The 13,478-nt window shown below is 56.7% G+C and overlaps 1 protein-coding gene across 2 annotated transcripts; it reads left to right on the plus strand.

The window, feature by feature from the left end:
- Positions 1-41: 41 nt before the first annotated feature.
- On the plus strand, positions 42-12,848 carry SLC6A8 (solute carrier family 6 member 8). Of its 2 annotated transcripts, none has more exons than XM_044682470.1 (13): positions 42-306; positions 5,240-5,371; positions 5,485-5,734; positions 5,839-5,971; positions 6,763-6,897; positions 7,299-7,402; positions 7,515-7,609; positions 8,957-9,069; positions 9,558-9,695; positions 9,794-9,896; positions 10,011-10,111; positions 10,275-10,445; positions 11,040-12,848. In XM_044682470.1, the coding sequence occupies exons 1-13, from the start codon at positions 45-47 to the stop codon at positions 11,178-11,180; spliced, it is 1,878 nt and encodes a 625-aa protein (XP_044538405.1). In that variant the 5' UTR covers positions 42-44; the 3' UTR covers positions 11,181-12,848. The 2 variants fall into 2 exon arrangements, with proteins under 2 accessions (XP_044538405.1, XP_044538404.1); XM_044682469.1 differs by having other exon boundaries at positions 45-306; positions 7,485-7,609.
- The last annotated feature ends 630 nt before the right edge of the window (positions 12,849-13,478 follow it).

Here is a 13,478-nt window from a genome sequence, read left to right on the forward strand (position 1 = left end):
CCCCCCAGCCCAGCCCAGCCCAGCCCTGCCCTAGTAGCGGGGCCATGGCGAAGAAGACCGCAGAAAACGGCATCTACAGCGTGTCCAGGGAAAAGAAGGGCTCCCTTCTGGACCCCGCCGAGGGAGCCCCCACCATCAAGACCGAGGTGGTGGCCGCCGGCCTGGGCACCTCGGGCCCGGGCCTGGCCATCCCGCCGCGGGAGACGTGGACCCGCCAGATGGACTTCATCATGTCCTGTGTGGGCTTCGCGGTGGGCCTTGGCAACGTCTGGCGCTTCCCGTACCTGTGCTACAAGAACGGCGGAGGTGAGTGCGCCGGCCCTGCCAGCTGGGCTCCTCCGGGATGCCAGGCCCGGCCTGTGCCAGCCTGTGTGCCCCAGCCCCTGCAGCCTCGCCTCCCTCTCTCTCTGGGCTCCATCCCTGGCGCGCCAGCAGCCCTTCGCCTCCCTGGCTTCCCACCTCCCAGCCTGCTTTCCCTCTTGCATTCCTCAGCCAGCCCTCCATTGCCCTGGTCAGCCGGGGGCCTTCCTCCTCCTCCTCCCTCTGGTCCTCCCCACCCCAGCCATCCCAACCCAGAGATGCCAAAGTCCATGGCCAGGGAGGACCCGGAAGGGGAGGGGAAAAGGCTTCTGTGGAGATGGGTGGGAAGGGGGCAGGTGCCCAGGGTCTCAGCCCCCCTCCCTCCCTCCCAGCGCTTCAGTGCTCCTCCGTGCTCCCCAGGGGCGGGACCAAAGGCTGGAGATGCAGCCAGGGTGGGCCCAGGCCTGCTGCTCACTGGCTGGCACTGCCCTGCCCACCCTAATGGCTGGGGGAACTGATGCTGGGGGGAGGGGGGATAGAAAGGAGAGAGAAGGCTTTTTTCCAAAGGCTTTGGCCCCTTCCTCAATCCATGGGGAGTGGGGGGGGGGGGGAGCAGCGGCTGACTGCCCCTTTAAGAGCATGGGCTCCTGGGAGAGTTCTAGGAGGTAAGTCTCTGCCTGACCCCCCACCCCAGGGCCCACAGTGCCACACTGTGTGGGCACATCCCTTCTACCCTGTCCTGTCCTGCACAATGACCTGCTCTATCTGGCCAGGGCTGCCCACCCGCCCGGGCACCCCGGCTGCTTCGGCCCCCTTAGGTGCACAGGCCCTGATTTCTGTACACATGCGTACACACTTACTTGCACGCATGTGTTCCTCCTCCTTTATGCTCATCTACATGCTGTTACATGTGAATGCATTAACGTGGCTGGACCGTGCATCACAGGGTACACTCGGCCAGATGTTCTTGGCATGCTCATTAGACTTCCGGAGGCATCCTCTGCCCCCCACGGATGAGGGGGCCTTTCAGTGGGAGGATGCTGTCCACTGGGAACAGGGCCGTGAGGGCTTGGGGTCCCAGTGGCCCCAGGACACGTCTGGCCAGGGAAGAGAGAAGGGCATTAGGAGAGATGGAAGCTGGCCCCGGAAGCTGGCGGCCTTGTCTGCCCGGGCACACTTACTTCACTGTGGCTTCTCTCTCCCTCCCCTTCAGGCCACTCACTGTCCTTGGCCTTGACCCTGCTGCTAGCCCAGCCCTCTGTGCCCGGGCCTGGTCTCTGTGCCTCCTTTCTCCCCAGCTGGGACCACCGGTTTGGCTCCCCTACACTCCATCACTGCCAGGGCCTCCTGCTTGTCCCGGGTTTGTCTCTCCCTGTCTGCTCTCTCTCTCTCTCTCTTTTCTCCCTCTCTCCTCTCCTCTCCTCTCTCCATCTCTCTTCTCTTGGCTCTGGCTCCGGCCCCTGCCCCAGCCCACACTGGATCTGGGCCTCAGGACTAGTTTTCCATTTCCTCCATCTGCCCAGGTTGTGGGACCCTGGGGCCCCTCCCTTGCTCTGCCAGCTGTCTCCTCCCCCTGGCGTGGGTCTCTCTCACATGCATGCTCGTGGCTGTTGCGTCACATGACGCAGTGTGTCGCAGACACATGAGGCAGGCAGGCAGTCTTGGAGGGATTACGTGTGACCTGAAACCCTTTGGAGGGGTCTGAGCTCTGGGTGGCCATCTGCTTCGGGCTCTGTCTGGTTCCTGCCATTCACACCCACCTGTGTGTGTGTGTGTGTGTGTGTGTGTGTGTGTGTGTGTGTGTGTGCAGTAAGATGCTAAGGCAGCCTGGCTCACTGGGGACTGTTGCATCATGACCAGCCAGGGTACCTGCCTGCTGCCTCTTGCCTTAGTCACACACACACACACACACACACACACACACACACACACACCGTGGCCCTCCCCAGAATCTGTCCCAAACTGCCTGGGCTGGAGCGGGGTCTGGACAAAAGAAGGAAGACCCCTTCGGTGCTGGCTCTTCCTGCCCCTCACCACCCTCTGCCACTGGCCATGCTTTCCCCCTCCCCCCAATTTCAAGCTCCCCAGCCCCATCCAGTGGCTGCCAGGCAGGGACTCGGCCTCATTGTACCCTGCAGCCCCACTGCAGGCAGGAGGGAGGGGGCTTCTAGGACTCCCAATAGCTACTGCTCTCCTCCCAAGAGCCAGGGAGTTGTCAACCTAGGTCTGAATCTTGATCCTGTCCTGATTGTCCTAGGTGACCTTGGGTAAGTCATTTCTCCCCTGGGCCCCAGATGACAGCATCTCTACACACACAGTGCTTTGTTTTCTGATCTTGTTCTTGCCTTCCTCAAGAAGTCACCCAATGGAAAGTTCCAGTTTGAGACAAAAACCCTCTCTCTCCTACATGGCCTCTAGGTGGCCCACTGGGTGGCACGCAGGAGTTTAGGTCAAGAAGGATCTGAGTTTGAATCCTGCTTGGAGCACTTTATTTGCTGTGACCCTGGGCAGAGTGCTCTCTGAGCCTGTTTGCTGTAAAATGGGGATGCCAATCCCTACCTGCCACTGTTCATGTGTTAGAAGCAGCCAGCCACCATGTGAATGGGGACCTGGACTTGACTCAGAAGTCAATGCTCTAGCCATTGGGCCAAGCTGCCTCTCCCAGTTGGGAGGGATTTTTTTTTTGGAGGGGGGCAATGGGAGTCAAGTGACTTGCCCAGGATCACATGGCTGGGAAGTGTCTGAGGCCAGATTTGAACCTAGGACCTCCCGTCTCTAGGCTTGGTTCTCAATCCACTGAGTTACCCAGCTGCCCCCTTGGGAGGGACATTTTGATAGCACTTGTTTCCAAAAACACCCGGGCCATCTGTCCCCTAGCCAGAGCCTCCCCATAATCTTCCGGTCTTACAGAAAGGAAACAGGCTCAGTGGGTGGTTTGCCCATGGTCACACTGCTAGGCAAGATTCAAACCCAGGGCTTTCCAGCTTTCCAGTCCATTGCTATAGCTGGCATATAGAGCTGGTTTCTCGGAATCCTCTCTAGAATCCTGTAGCTGGCATAGGAATGCCAGGAGTAGTAGTACCCAGTGTAGACTGGGGGGCACTCTTCACTGGAATTTCTCTTATTTCTTTCTGTTTCTCTCCTTTCTCCTCTCTGTCTCTTTCTCTCCCTCTTTCTTTTTCTCAGTCTCTCTCTCCTCCCTTTCTCTTTCTCTGCCTATCTGTTTTTTCTTTCTCTCTGTTTCTGTCTGTCTTTCTCCCTCTCTCCTATCTCTCTTTCTGTCTCTTTCTTTCTCTCTGTCTCTCTTGTCTCTGTCCCTCTTTCTCCTCTGTCTCTTTCTCTCCCTCTATCTCTTTTTCTCTTGTCTCTTCTGTCTCCCTCTCTCCTATCTCTGTTTCTGTCTCTTTCTTTCTGTCTCTCTTGTCTCTGTCCCTCTTTCTCCTGTCTCTTTCTCTCCCTCTATCTCTTTTTCTCTTGTCTCTTCTGTCTCCCTCTCTCCTATCTCTCTCTGTTTCTGTCTCTTTCTCGCTTGTCTCTGTCCCTCTTTCTCCTGTCTCTTTCTCTCCCTCTATCTCTTTTTTCTTGTCTCTCTTCTCTGTCTCCCTCTCTTCTATCTCTTCTCTGTTTCTGTCTCTCGTCTCTGTCTCTTTGTTTCTCACCCTTTTCTCTTTCTCTTTCTGTTTCTCTCCCTCTTCTGTCTTTCTCTCTCCTATCTCTGTTTCTCTCTTTCTCTGTCTCTCTTGTCTCCCTCTCTTCTTCTCTCCCTCTGTCTCTGTCTCTCTCCCCCTCTCTCTCTCTCTCACACATTGAAATATATTTCATCCCCAGAGATCTCCACCTCTACTAAAGGTGGGTGGGGGTGGCGGGAAGTACAGATTGTCTTTATCTCTTCTTCAGGGCAAAGTTGGCCATGTAGTTACTCAATCGCTCTGCGGCTCATCTAGCACTGTCTGTTGCCATCCTTCCGTATCATCCTGTTCTCTCTCCCTGCACCTCTCCCCCTAGTCAAAAACCAGGAGGTCTGAGTTTTGCGAAATTGCCATCAGCCACCAGCATGGAGAGATCTGATTGTCTCTGGGCACAGCTGGTGCCTCTTGATGCTTCCAAGTTTGCCCACTCAAGACCAAAGAACAGACCAGCAATGCCCTCAATAGACTGGCCCTGATAGGCTGCAGGGAGGAATAGCATTAGTTGCCCAAGTGGCCTTCCTGGAAGAGAGGCCCTTCGGCAACGAGGCTGAGACTGGTGGGGCAGGGGGAAGGCTTTCTGGATAGCCCTCAACCCGTTCAATTCATTTTTTTTTAAACTCTGCCTTTTATCTTAGAAGGTAAGGAGCAATTCTTTTCTTTTCGCCCTTCTCTTCTGTCTTAGGATCTATAGACTCTGTCAGTTCCAAGGCAGAAGAGTTGTGAGGGCTGGGCAATGGGGGCAAAGTGACTTGCCCAGGGTCACACAGCCAGGAAGTGTCTGAGACTGGTTTTGAACCCTCTGGGCCTGGCTCTCAATCCACTGAGCCACCTGGGTACCCTCCCTTCAACCCATTCTTCCCCATTCAGCCTTATAGGGCTAAGATAAGACCTCATTGATCTGTAGAGCCATCCTGGGAGGTCATTTTCCTTTTTAAAAATAGGAAACTAATACACCAAACTCTAATACTATAAATAGGGAACGTGAGGGGCAGCTAGGTGGACTTAGTGGATTGAGAGTCAGGCCCAAATCCAGCCTCAAACACTTCCTTGGCTGTGTGACCCTGGGCAAGTCCCTTAACCTCCATGTTGTAGCCCACCTGGCTCTTCTGCCTTAGAACCAATAATATACAGTATTTTATAAAGAAATAACAGGGAACTTTAGCGACCCAGAGTTACCCAGCTGGGAAATTCGAACCCAGATCTCCGTGGGCAGGCTGTGACCCTGGATGTGGTTGTTTCTCCCCTGACAGGAGTATTCCTTATCCCCTATCTTCTGATTGCTCTGCTGGGAGGGATCCCCATCTTCTTCCTGGAGATCTCCCTGGGCCAGTTCATGAAAGCTGGCAGCATCAACGTTTGGAACATCTGTCCCCTCTTCAAAGGTTGGACTCTTGGAGGAGCAGGGCTCCCTCTCCCGGAGAGGCCCCCCCCTGGGGCTGGGTGGGCCAGCTGGAGCCTGTGGAGCCCCCTCCAATGGCCTTCCTCTGCCCTGCAGGCCTGGGCTTTGCCTCCATGGTGATAGTCTTCTACTGCAACACTTACTACATTATGGTGCTGGCTTGGGGTTTCTACTACCTGGTGAAGTCCTTCACGGCCTCCCTGCCCTGGGCCTCCTGCGGGCACAGCTGGAACAGCCCGGAGTGTGTGGAGATCTTCCGCCTGGAAGACTGCGCCAACGGCAGCGTGGCTAACCTCACCTGTGACCAGCTGTCCGATCGGCGCTCCCCCGTCATCGAGTTCTGGGAGTGAGTCTCCCCTCGCGCCCCCAGCCCGGCCCCTGGGAGGGAAGGAGAGGAGGGGGGAAGGGCTCAGGGCCAGCCCTTCATCCTCTCGACCTCTCCCCTTCCAGAAGGAAAGTCCTTCGCCTGTCTTCCGGGCTGGAGGTGCCTGGGGATCTCAACTGGGAGGTGACCCTCTGCCTCCTGGCCTGTTGGGTTTTGGTCTACTTCTGTGTCTGGAAGGGAGTCAAGTCAACCGGAAAGGTAACTGGCGCCCTGCTCCCAGGGCCAGGCTCTCCCCACTCAGCCTCCCAGGCTGGGCTATGGATGCTGTCTCCACAGCAACAGCCCAACAATGCTCCATCCTGGCCCCTTTCCCAGTCCCAGCCCTGTTGGGGGAGGGGAGGAAGAGCACGGCCCTGCTCCTAGCCCCCCCCCTCTCCCCGGCCAAGTGGGCAGGGGTAGGGGGTGGCACTGGCATCCCTCCTGCCCTCCCCCCCCCCCAGCAGGAGAGGCCCCAGGACCGACCCAGCCCCTGGCCTGGATTCTCCATCCAGTGGGGGAAGGAGGGACAAAGGTCAGAGCTGCCTCCCTGGCGTCTTAGTCGGGGACCCCATTGTCCCCATTGTCACGGCCAGGACCAAGGGGGATCCCGGCTGCCTCCCGGTCCTCCTCAGTCTGCTTAGACAATGAAGGAGAGAGGCTGGGCGCGGGGGAAGATGAGAGAACAGGTGAACTCTCAAACAAAGGCAGCCAAGGCCTGGGGGCCCCACTGGAGGAGCCTCCGGGCCAGACTCAAGATTCTGAGAGGTTCTGAGCCGGGGCAGCTGCTCAGAGGAGGGGGGGGAGGGAGGGAGGCTTAGAAGCCCCGAGCCCTCCCAGCGGACCTCCCAGTGTGGCCCAAGAGCCAGGCCCCCCTCCCCACTCCCTCCTCACCCCCCCCCCAGCAGGTCCCAGGAGGGAGCAGGGAAAGGCGGGAGCCCCGGCTTGCTGGAGGAGGCAGAAGCCCAGCTTGGTCACGGCGGGGGCTCTGACCTTGGTGCTGGGTTTTCCAGATTGTTTATTTCACTGCTACATTCCCGTATGTCGTCCTCCTTGTCCTGCTGGTGAGGGGAGTCATGCTGCCAGGAGCATTGGACGGCATCATCTACTATCTCAAGCCTGATTGGTCGAAGCTGGGGTCTCCACAGGTGAGTCGCCCACCCCCAGGGCCAAAGTCCTCCACCCCCACCTCCCCCGCCAGCCAGAGGCCCGAGTCGGACATTTCCTGCCACAAACACAGGATTGACTGTGAAAATGGCCCTCAGAAGCAGACCAGGAAACTAGGAGCTTCTAGTCGGGACTGCCCGGGGCACTGGGAGAGGAGGTGCCCGCCCAGGCCCAGCCCCAGCCCCAGCCCCAGCCCCAGTGCTTGCCCTCTGAGCTGGGTATTCTCCCACCCCTCGTACAAAGGAAACTGAGAGCCCTTGTGTGGTCAGGCCTAAAACAGAAAGGGCACGACTCCTAGGCCTGGGCTGGGTGCCATGCATGCCAAGGTCACCTTGGCCCCTGGGCCTCCTGACCTCTTGCTCCTTGTCCCCCCCCCCCTTAGGTATGGATCGATGCTGGCACACAGATCTTCTTTTCCTATGCCATCGGCCTGGGGGCACTCACTGCCCTGGGAAGCTACAATCGGTTTAACAACAACTGCTACAAGTAAGCAGCCGCCCCATACTGAGGGAAGTTAGGAGGTCACCTGGGCCAAAGCAGCCTATGCTAACTCCTCTCTGTGTCCCAGGGATGCCATCATACTGGCACTCATCAACAGCGGCACCAGCTTCTTCGCTGGCTTCGTGGTGTTCTCCATCCTGGGCTTCATGGCCACAGAACAGGGCGTGCACATCTCCAAGGTGGCCGAGTCAGGTGTGTGAGGGGCTGCTGGGCAGGGGAGCCAGCCAATCCGATCCCTTTTACCCCCCTCCTGTGCAGATATTGAGAGTTGTGCCACCCTCTCCTCTCCCCCCCCCCCCAGCTTATAAGAAGAAACTGAGATGCCTAGGGAGGTTGAGACCTGCCCGAGGTCGCACGGGGGACCCATGGAAGAGCCAGTATTGAACCCAGGCGCCCCTCAATGGGCACATACATGCTGTAGTCCAGAGGAAAGGGCATTGGGTCAGGGAGCTTGACTTGGCTCTGCTCCTGTGTAACCCTGGGCAGGCTTGCCACCTGGAACTTCTTAGTGCTACATGCCCTTCATCAAATCACTTTCTGGGCTTCCACTCCTCCTGTAAAGTGTGGAAGGGATGGGAGAGGATGTTGGATTAAGTGGCCTCCTCCAACCAGCAGTGGTGAGCCCTACACATGTGGGTGGCAGCCAGAGCCTGGGTGGTAACAGGAGCTAACATTTCAAGCACAGGAACGGGCCCGTTTTCTTGCCTGCTGGAGGGCGCCACCCTGGCCCTGTTATCCCTCTGGAAGAAAGTTGCGCTGAGGCCCAGTGCGGGGTGTCCTACAGCAAACCAGAACTCAGGAAGTTGGGCGAGGGTCCGTCGGCCTGGAGTCAAGCTAGGCTCGAGGGCTGAGCTCCTGCCCCAGGAGCCCATAAGGAGGCCTTTTCCTCTAAACATGTTCTGCAGGGCACTCCCGCTGGGTGAGGAAGCCAGGAGGAAAGGCTCATTTGTTTAAAAAATGTCTGTGGGCCAGGGTGGGGTATCGAGTAGAGGGAAGGAGCATCCCTGAAGCTCTGGCTGCTGGTTTCCAGGTGTGCGATCCTGACAGAAGGGAGGAGAGCAGGGGGGTGCTGTGGTCCAGCAGTCTCTTCCTCCGGCCCCTGCTGTGCTGCCCCAAGGGTTAATGGGTGACCTCTCTGGTTTCAGCAGCTGCTGCAGACCAGCTGCCCCTCCTTGGTTAGGGATCAGATGTCAGGCTGGAGGAGGGGAATGGAAGGCCACAGTCATCAGATTCTGATGGGGTTGGGGGGGAATGGATCATGGGTGTATAGGGACTTGATGAGCTAGGAGCTAAGGCCTCTTGGGTCCTTGGGTAAACAGGTCAAGATAATAGAGGGGTGGGCAAGAAGCAAAATGTCAACTGCTGGTCAGTGGCTTGAAGAACGTGCCTAAGGAAGCCTGTGCTGTTCCAGAGGGGGCTGCCCACCGTAAATCCCTGCTCACTCAGCCCAGGAAGTACCCAGTCTCACCATTGGTGGGGGACCACAGTAGGAGGTTCTGATGAGCAAGCCTCTCCATGTCTCTTCTGTCAATCCAACAGGACCGGGGCTGGCCTTCATCGCCTATCCTCGGGCCGTCACCCTGATGCCTATGGCCCCACTCTGGGCTGCCCTCTTCTTCTTCATGTTACTGCTGCTCGGCTTGGACAGCCAGGTGGGTCCCAGAGAGGTGGGGTGGTGGATAGGAGAGCCCAAGCCAGCCACCAGTTGTTTTGTCTTTTGAAATACATCTCAATCTAAAGCAAAAGAAAAGCAAAAAGACAAAATTTCTGGCCCTGGTCAAGATCGCTGGTCTCCATCTGCAGCCACTGGTTGGCAAACCTATGACGCGTGTCAGCGCTGACACGCGTAGCCGTTGCCTGACACGCGGCCACATACAGAGGAGTATGGGGCCGCCTGCCGAGGCCGAAACATAGGCTGTAGTGTAGTGTAGACACGGTGCCCTCTAGATGGCAATTCGACCTCTATTCATTTACCTATTTTTGGTTTAGTAAGTACAGTCGGATAGTTCAATTCTACATTTTTGTTATTTCGACTATAAATACCGTGAAGTGTCGCAGCGCCTGAGTGATGCTCGGTTTTGGGGGCTCAAAAGGTTGCCCATCACTGCTCTAAGCTGTCTTGTCTCCCACTGCACTGCAGTTCGTAGGGGTAGAAGGGTTCATCACTGGCCTCCTGGATCTCCTCCCGGCCTCCTACTATTTCCGGTTCCATCGGGAGATCTCTGTAGCCCTGTGTTGCGTGGTCTGCTTCATCATCGACCTCTCCATGGTTACCGAAGTAAGTTGGAGGGGTGGCAGGGGAGGGGAGAGGACAGGCAACAGTCCTGAACTCTTCCACCTGACCTCCATTTCTGTTCCTCCTCCACCTCCCCCAAGGGCGGCATGTACGTCTTCCAGCTGTTTGACTACTACTCGGCCAGCGGTATGACCTTGCTGTGGCAGGCTTTCTGGGAGTGTGCAGTGGTTGCCTGGGTTTATGGTAAATGGAAGAACGGGAGCCCAGGGTGGGGAAGAGGGTGGGCCAGATGGGGCAGCCTGGAGAGACCACATGGGCCGGCCTTTTCTTCCTCCTTCCAAACCTATTCCCTCCTAGGTGCTGACCGGTTCATGGACGATGTTGCCTGTATGATTGGCTACCGGCCTTCCCCTTGGATGAAATGGTGCTGGTCCTTCTTCACCCCACTGGTCTGCATGGTAACAGCTAGCTGGGGGGAAGCGATGGAGGGGGGGGGCATGCGGGATGTGACCGAAGGATCACTGGAGGTGGAGGGAGGCGGGGAGGCCTGGGGTGTTACAGCCAGGGGCTGCTGAGTGACAAGCGTGACTGTTAGACTCCCTCGGTTTCCCCCCCGCCCAGGGCATCTTCACCTTCAACGTGGTGTACTACAAGCCACTCGTGTACAACACCACCTATGTGTACCCATGGTGGGGCGAAGCCGTGGGCTGGTGCTTCGCCTTCTCCTCCATGCTGTGTGTGCCGCTTTACCTCCTTTATCACCTTCTAGGGGCCAAAGGGACATTCATTGAGGTCAGTCTCCAGAAAGTCATTTCTGCGGGAATACACAGCCCTTGACTAGTGGGGAACCCGTAGCCTATAGGTATAGACCAACCCAAGTCCATCCGGTGTCTCTTTGGAGCCTTGGGATTCTTCCCTTTTGCCCATTAGGAAGCTGAGCCCTTGGGGCTAAGTGTGCCACCAGGCCAAGCTACCTACTGAGTGCTTGCCTATTTAAGAACCCAGACACTGTCCCTGGGGAGTTCCTGCTCCCTGGGAACCAGAGTTCCCAGTCTGGCTGGAGAGACGGGCAGAAATAACAATGGCAAGTAGCAGAGCAGCCCCTGGGGCCCAGGGAGAGGCTCCCCACAGAGTGGCAGCTGGGCTGGCACATGTTGGGGAGGGGGCAGGCGAAAGAATCTGGACCAACTGTGTCCTGGGGAAGTCCTTACCTCTAGGAGGGGCAATGGGTGCTGTGGGGAGTGCCCTGGGGGTCAGGAAGGATGGGAGGTTGAAGTGGGCAGGCCCATGGGAGAAGCTGGGGTCAGACTGCTGGGAGACTAGGTAGACTAGGTAGGAAATGGGCCATCGGTGGGGAGGAACTAACGCTCCTCTGCCCTTCTTTAGCGTTGGCGAGACCTGACCCAGCCAGTGTGGGGTCTCCATCACTTGGAGTACAAGGCTCAGGACTCTGATGTCAGGGGCCTGACCACCCTGACCCCGGTGTCTGAGAGCAGCAAGGTCATCGTGGTGGAGAGTGTCATGTGACCTGCCCGGGGTGGGGGGGGGCAGGAAGGGGGCACCTGCCTCCGCCCTGAGTGCCCAAAGCCAACAGGGAGAGACGGCCAGTGCTCTCCCTCTTTTGCCTACCCACCCCTCACCAGCCTCCCTTCTTGTAGCCATAGTAAAACCCCCTCTCACTCCTTTCAACCCCCCTCACTGAGACCCTGGGGAGGGGGAGCCTTTTCTGTATGATCCTGAATAGAGGGGACCCGGGTCAGGCTGGGGCCACAGTACGGTGTATGCGTGCTTGAGTTCAACTGGTCTTTTCTTTCTTTTTTTAAGATAAAACACCAAAAAAAAAGTAGAAAATTAAAAAAAAAAAAAAAAAAAAAAAAAACTACCCACCAAATCAAGACCCCACCCCACCCATGGCACCTAGTCTAGTTGGTGGCAAAGTGAGAGCTTTCCGCCTACCCGAACCCCCTTCCCCCGCTCGGGGAGCAGGGACCTGTTCCCCTTAGGTCCTCCCAACAGAGGAGCCACCCCTCCTATCAAGCCTTTTTTTTTTTTTTAAATTTTGGTGGATGGGACTCTCTCTGTCTCTGTCTCTCTCTCTGTCTCTCAGACCTCCTGGGCCTCAACTCCAATCAGGTCCCCTCCCATCCTACGTGGGAGCCAGCTGCACCTTGTGTGTAAGGGGGGCAACCAATTTGAGTCCATTCCCCACCCCCTTTCCCCCCCAGATCATGCTAGTTGGGAGAGCTTGTTGGGTGGGAGTCACCCCTCGAGCCCCAATCCCCCCAGATTCCGGTGTGTGTGCGTGCATGGGTGGGTGGGTGGCGTGACTGCGTGCGCATGTGTACATATATACAGTGGTTATATATATATACAGTATATAGCTATATACAATCCGTGTATATACAGTATATATATATCTATATATATGGGATTGAGAGTACCAGGTGTAAATTATGCCCGCGGGCAAAGAAGACTTGTATTTTGCACATTTTGTAAAAACTCTAAAGAGAAGAGTGATTTCTGCCTGTATATTTCTAAAAAGAGACACAACCCTCCTCCACCCCAGCCCCAAGAGAGCTTGATAGAGATCTAATTTTGTTAGAAAAAAAAAAAGCTGAAAAAAAAAAAAAAGCCTCCCATCCTGGTTCTGTCACAGGTTTCGGTCCTCCGGCCCTTCTGCCTCAAGCCGCCACCTAGAGTGGCGAGGGGAGTCCCAGTCCGGGAGGCTGGATGCCTGTTTCTGCCCCCTCCCCGGCGATGCTGCCTGCCTGTGGCATGGTGCCCAGTATTCTAGGTCTCGAGGCCTGGAGGGAAGGGGTGTCTCCCAAAACACCAGCCTGGCACAGCCCATGGTGCCACTGTCCAGATTCATCCCTCCCCATTCTGGCCCCTTCCCTGAATGGCATCCCAGGAAGGGGAGGGTAGTAGATCTGGGGAAGAAAGGGGCACCCTCGGGTGCCTCAGAGATAACCCCTGCCAGTGTGCCCCCCTTCTATGTCTGATGCACTTTGCATATACTTTCCAGTCTTCCACATAGAAGCTTTAACCCTCTTTGTCTGTGTCAAAAACTCTCGACAGCCAAAATGGGCCCCTGCGGAGACCGTTCCCGCTCCCAAGTCTTGGGGGGCCCTGGGACATTGTGACTGCTAAAAAGCCACCTGCAAACATAGCAATAAAGACATGTCATTTTTCAAACGGCTGCTCTCTTTGCTTCGGCGCCACCCAAGTGGGAGGAGGGTGCCAGGCGAGTGTCCATGCCACCCTGATCCAATCTCCTAGGCCTCTCCTCCCTCCGTGTACTCTGGTTGCTCTGGCCCGAGTTCCAAGATGATCTCACGGCTCCCAGATAGCCGACCCTAATCAACAACTGGGCATCTGCATCCAGATGTCACATCAGCATCCCAAAGCCAACTACTGGGGCTTAGCCCAGCCTCAGTCGCCTCAACTCCTTAGGTCAAGCCCCCCCTTCTCATCCTCCCAATTTCGCCTCCTTGCCAACCTCTGCTCCAGACTTTCCATCGGTTCCCGCCCACGTTTCCAGGTCTGAAAGGCCACAGGGCCCCATCCAACTGGCCTGGTTGTTCCCCGTTTCCTGGGCTCTGCTAGTGACACTCCTCCCTTCCCTGTTCACTTAGGTTTCTGGCCTATTTCTTGACTTTTGGGGTTGGGCGGGCTCTGCTCACCCAAACGGCCTGCCCTCTGGTCTTTACCTGCCCCCTCAAGGCAGAGACCACAGCCACTCCTCTCCAATGGAGAGCAATGAAGCTGCCAGCTTGGCACCTGATCTTGTATCCTGTGCTATCTCAGGGTCACTCCATCTTCAAG

The sequence above is a fragment of the Gracilinanus agilis genome, chromosome X (genome assembly GCF_016433145.1).
Source record: "Gracilinanus agilis isolate LMUSP501 chromosome X, AgileGrace, whole genome shotgun sequence".
NCBI classification, from domain to species: Eukaryota; Metazoa; Chordata; class Mammalia; order Didelphimorphia; family Didelphidae; genus Gracilinanus; species Gracilinanus agilis.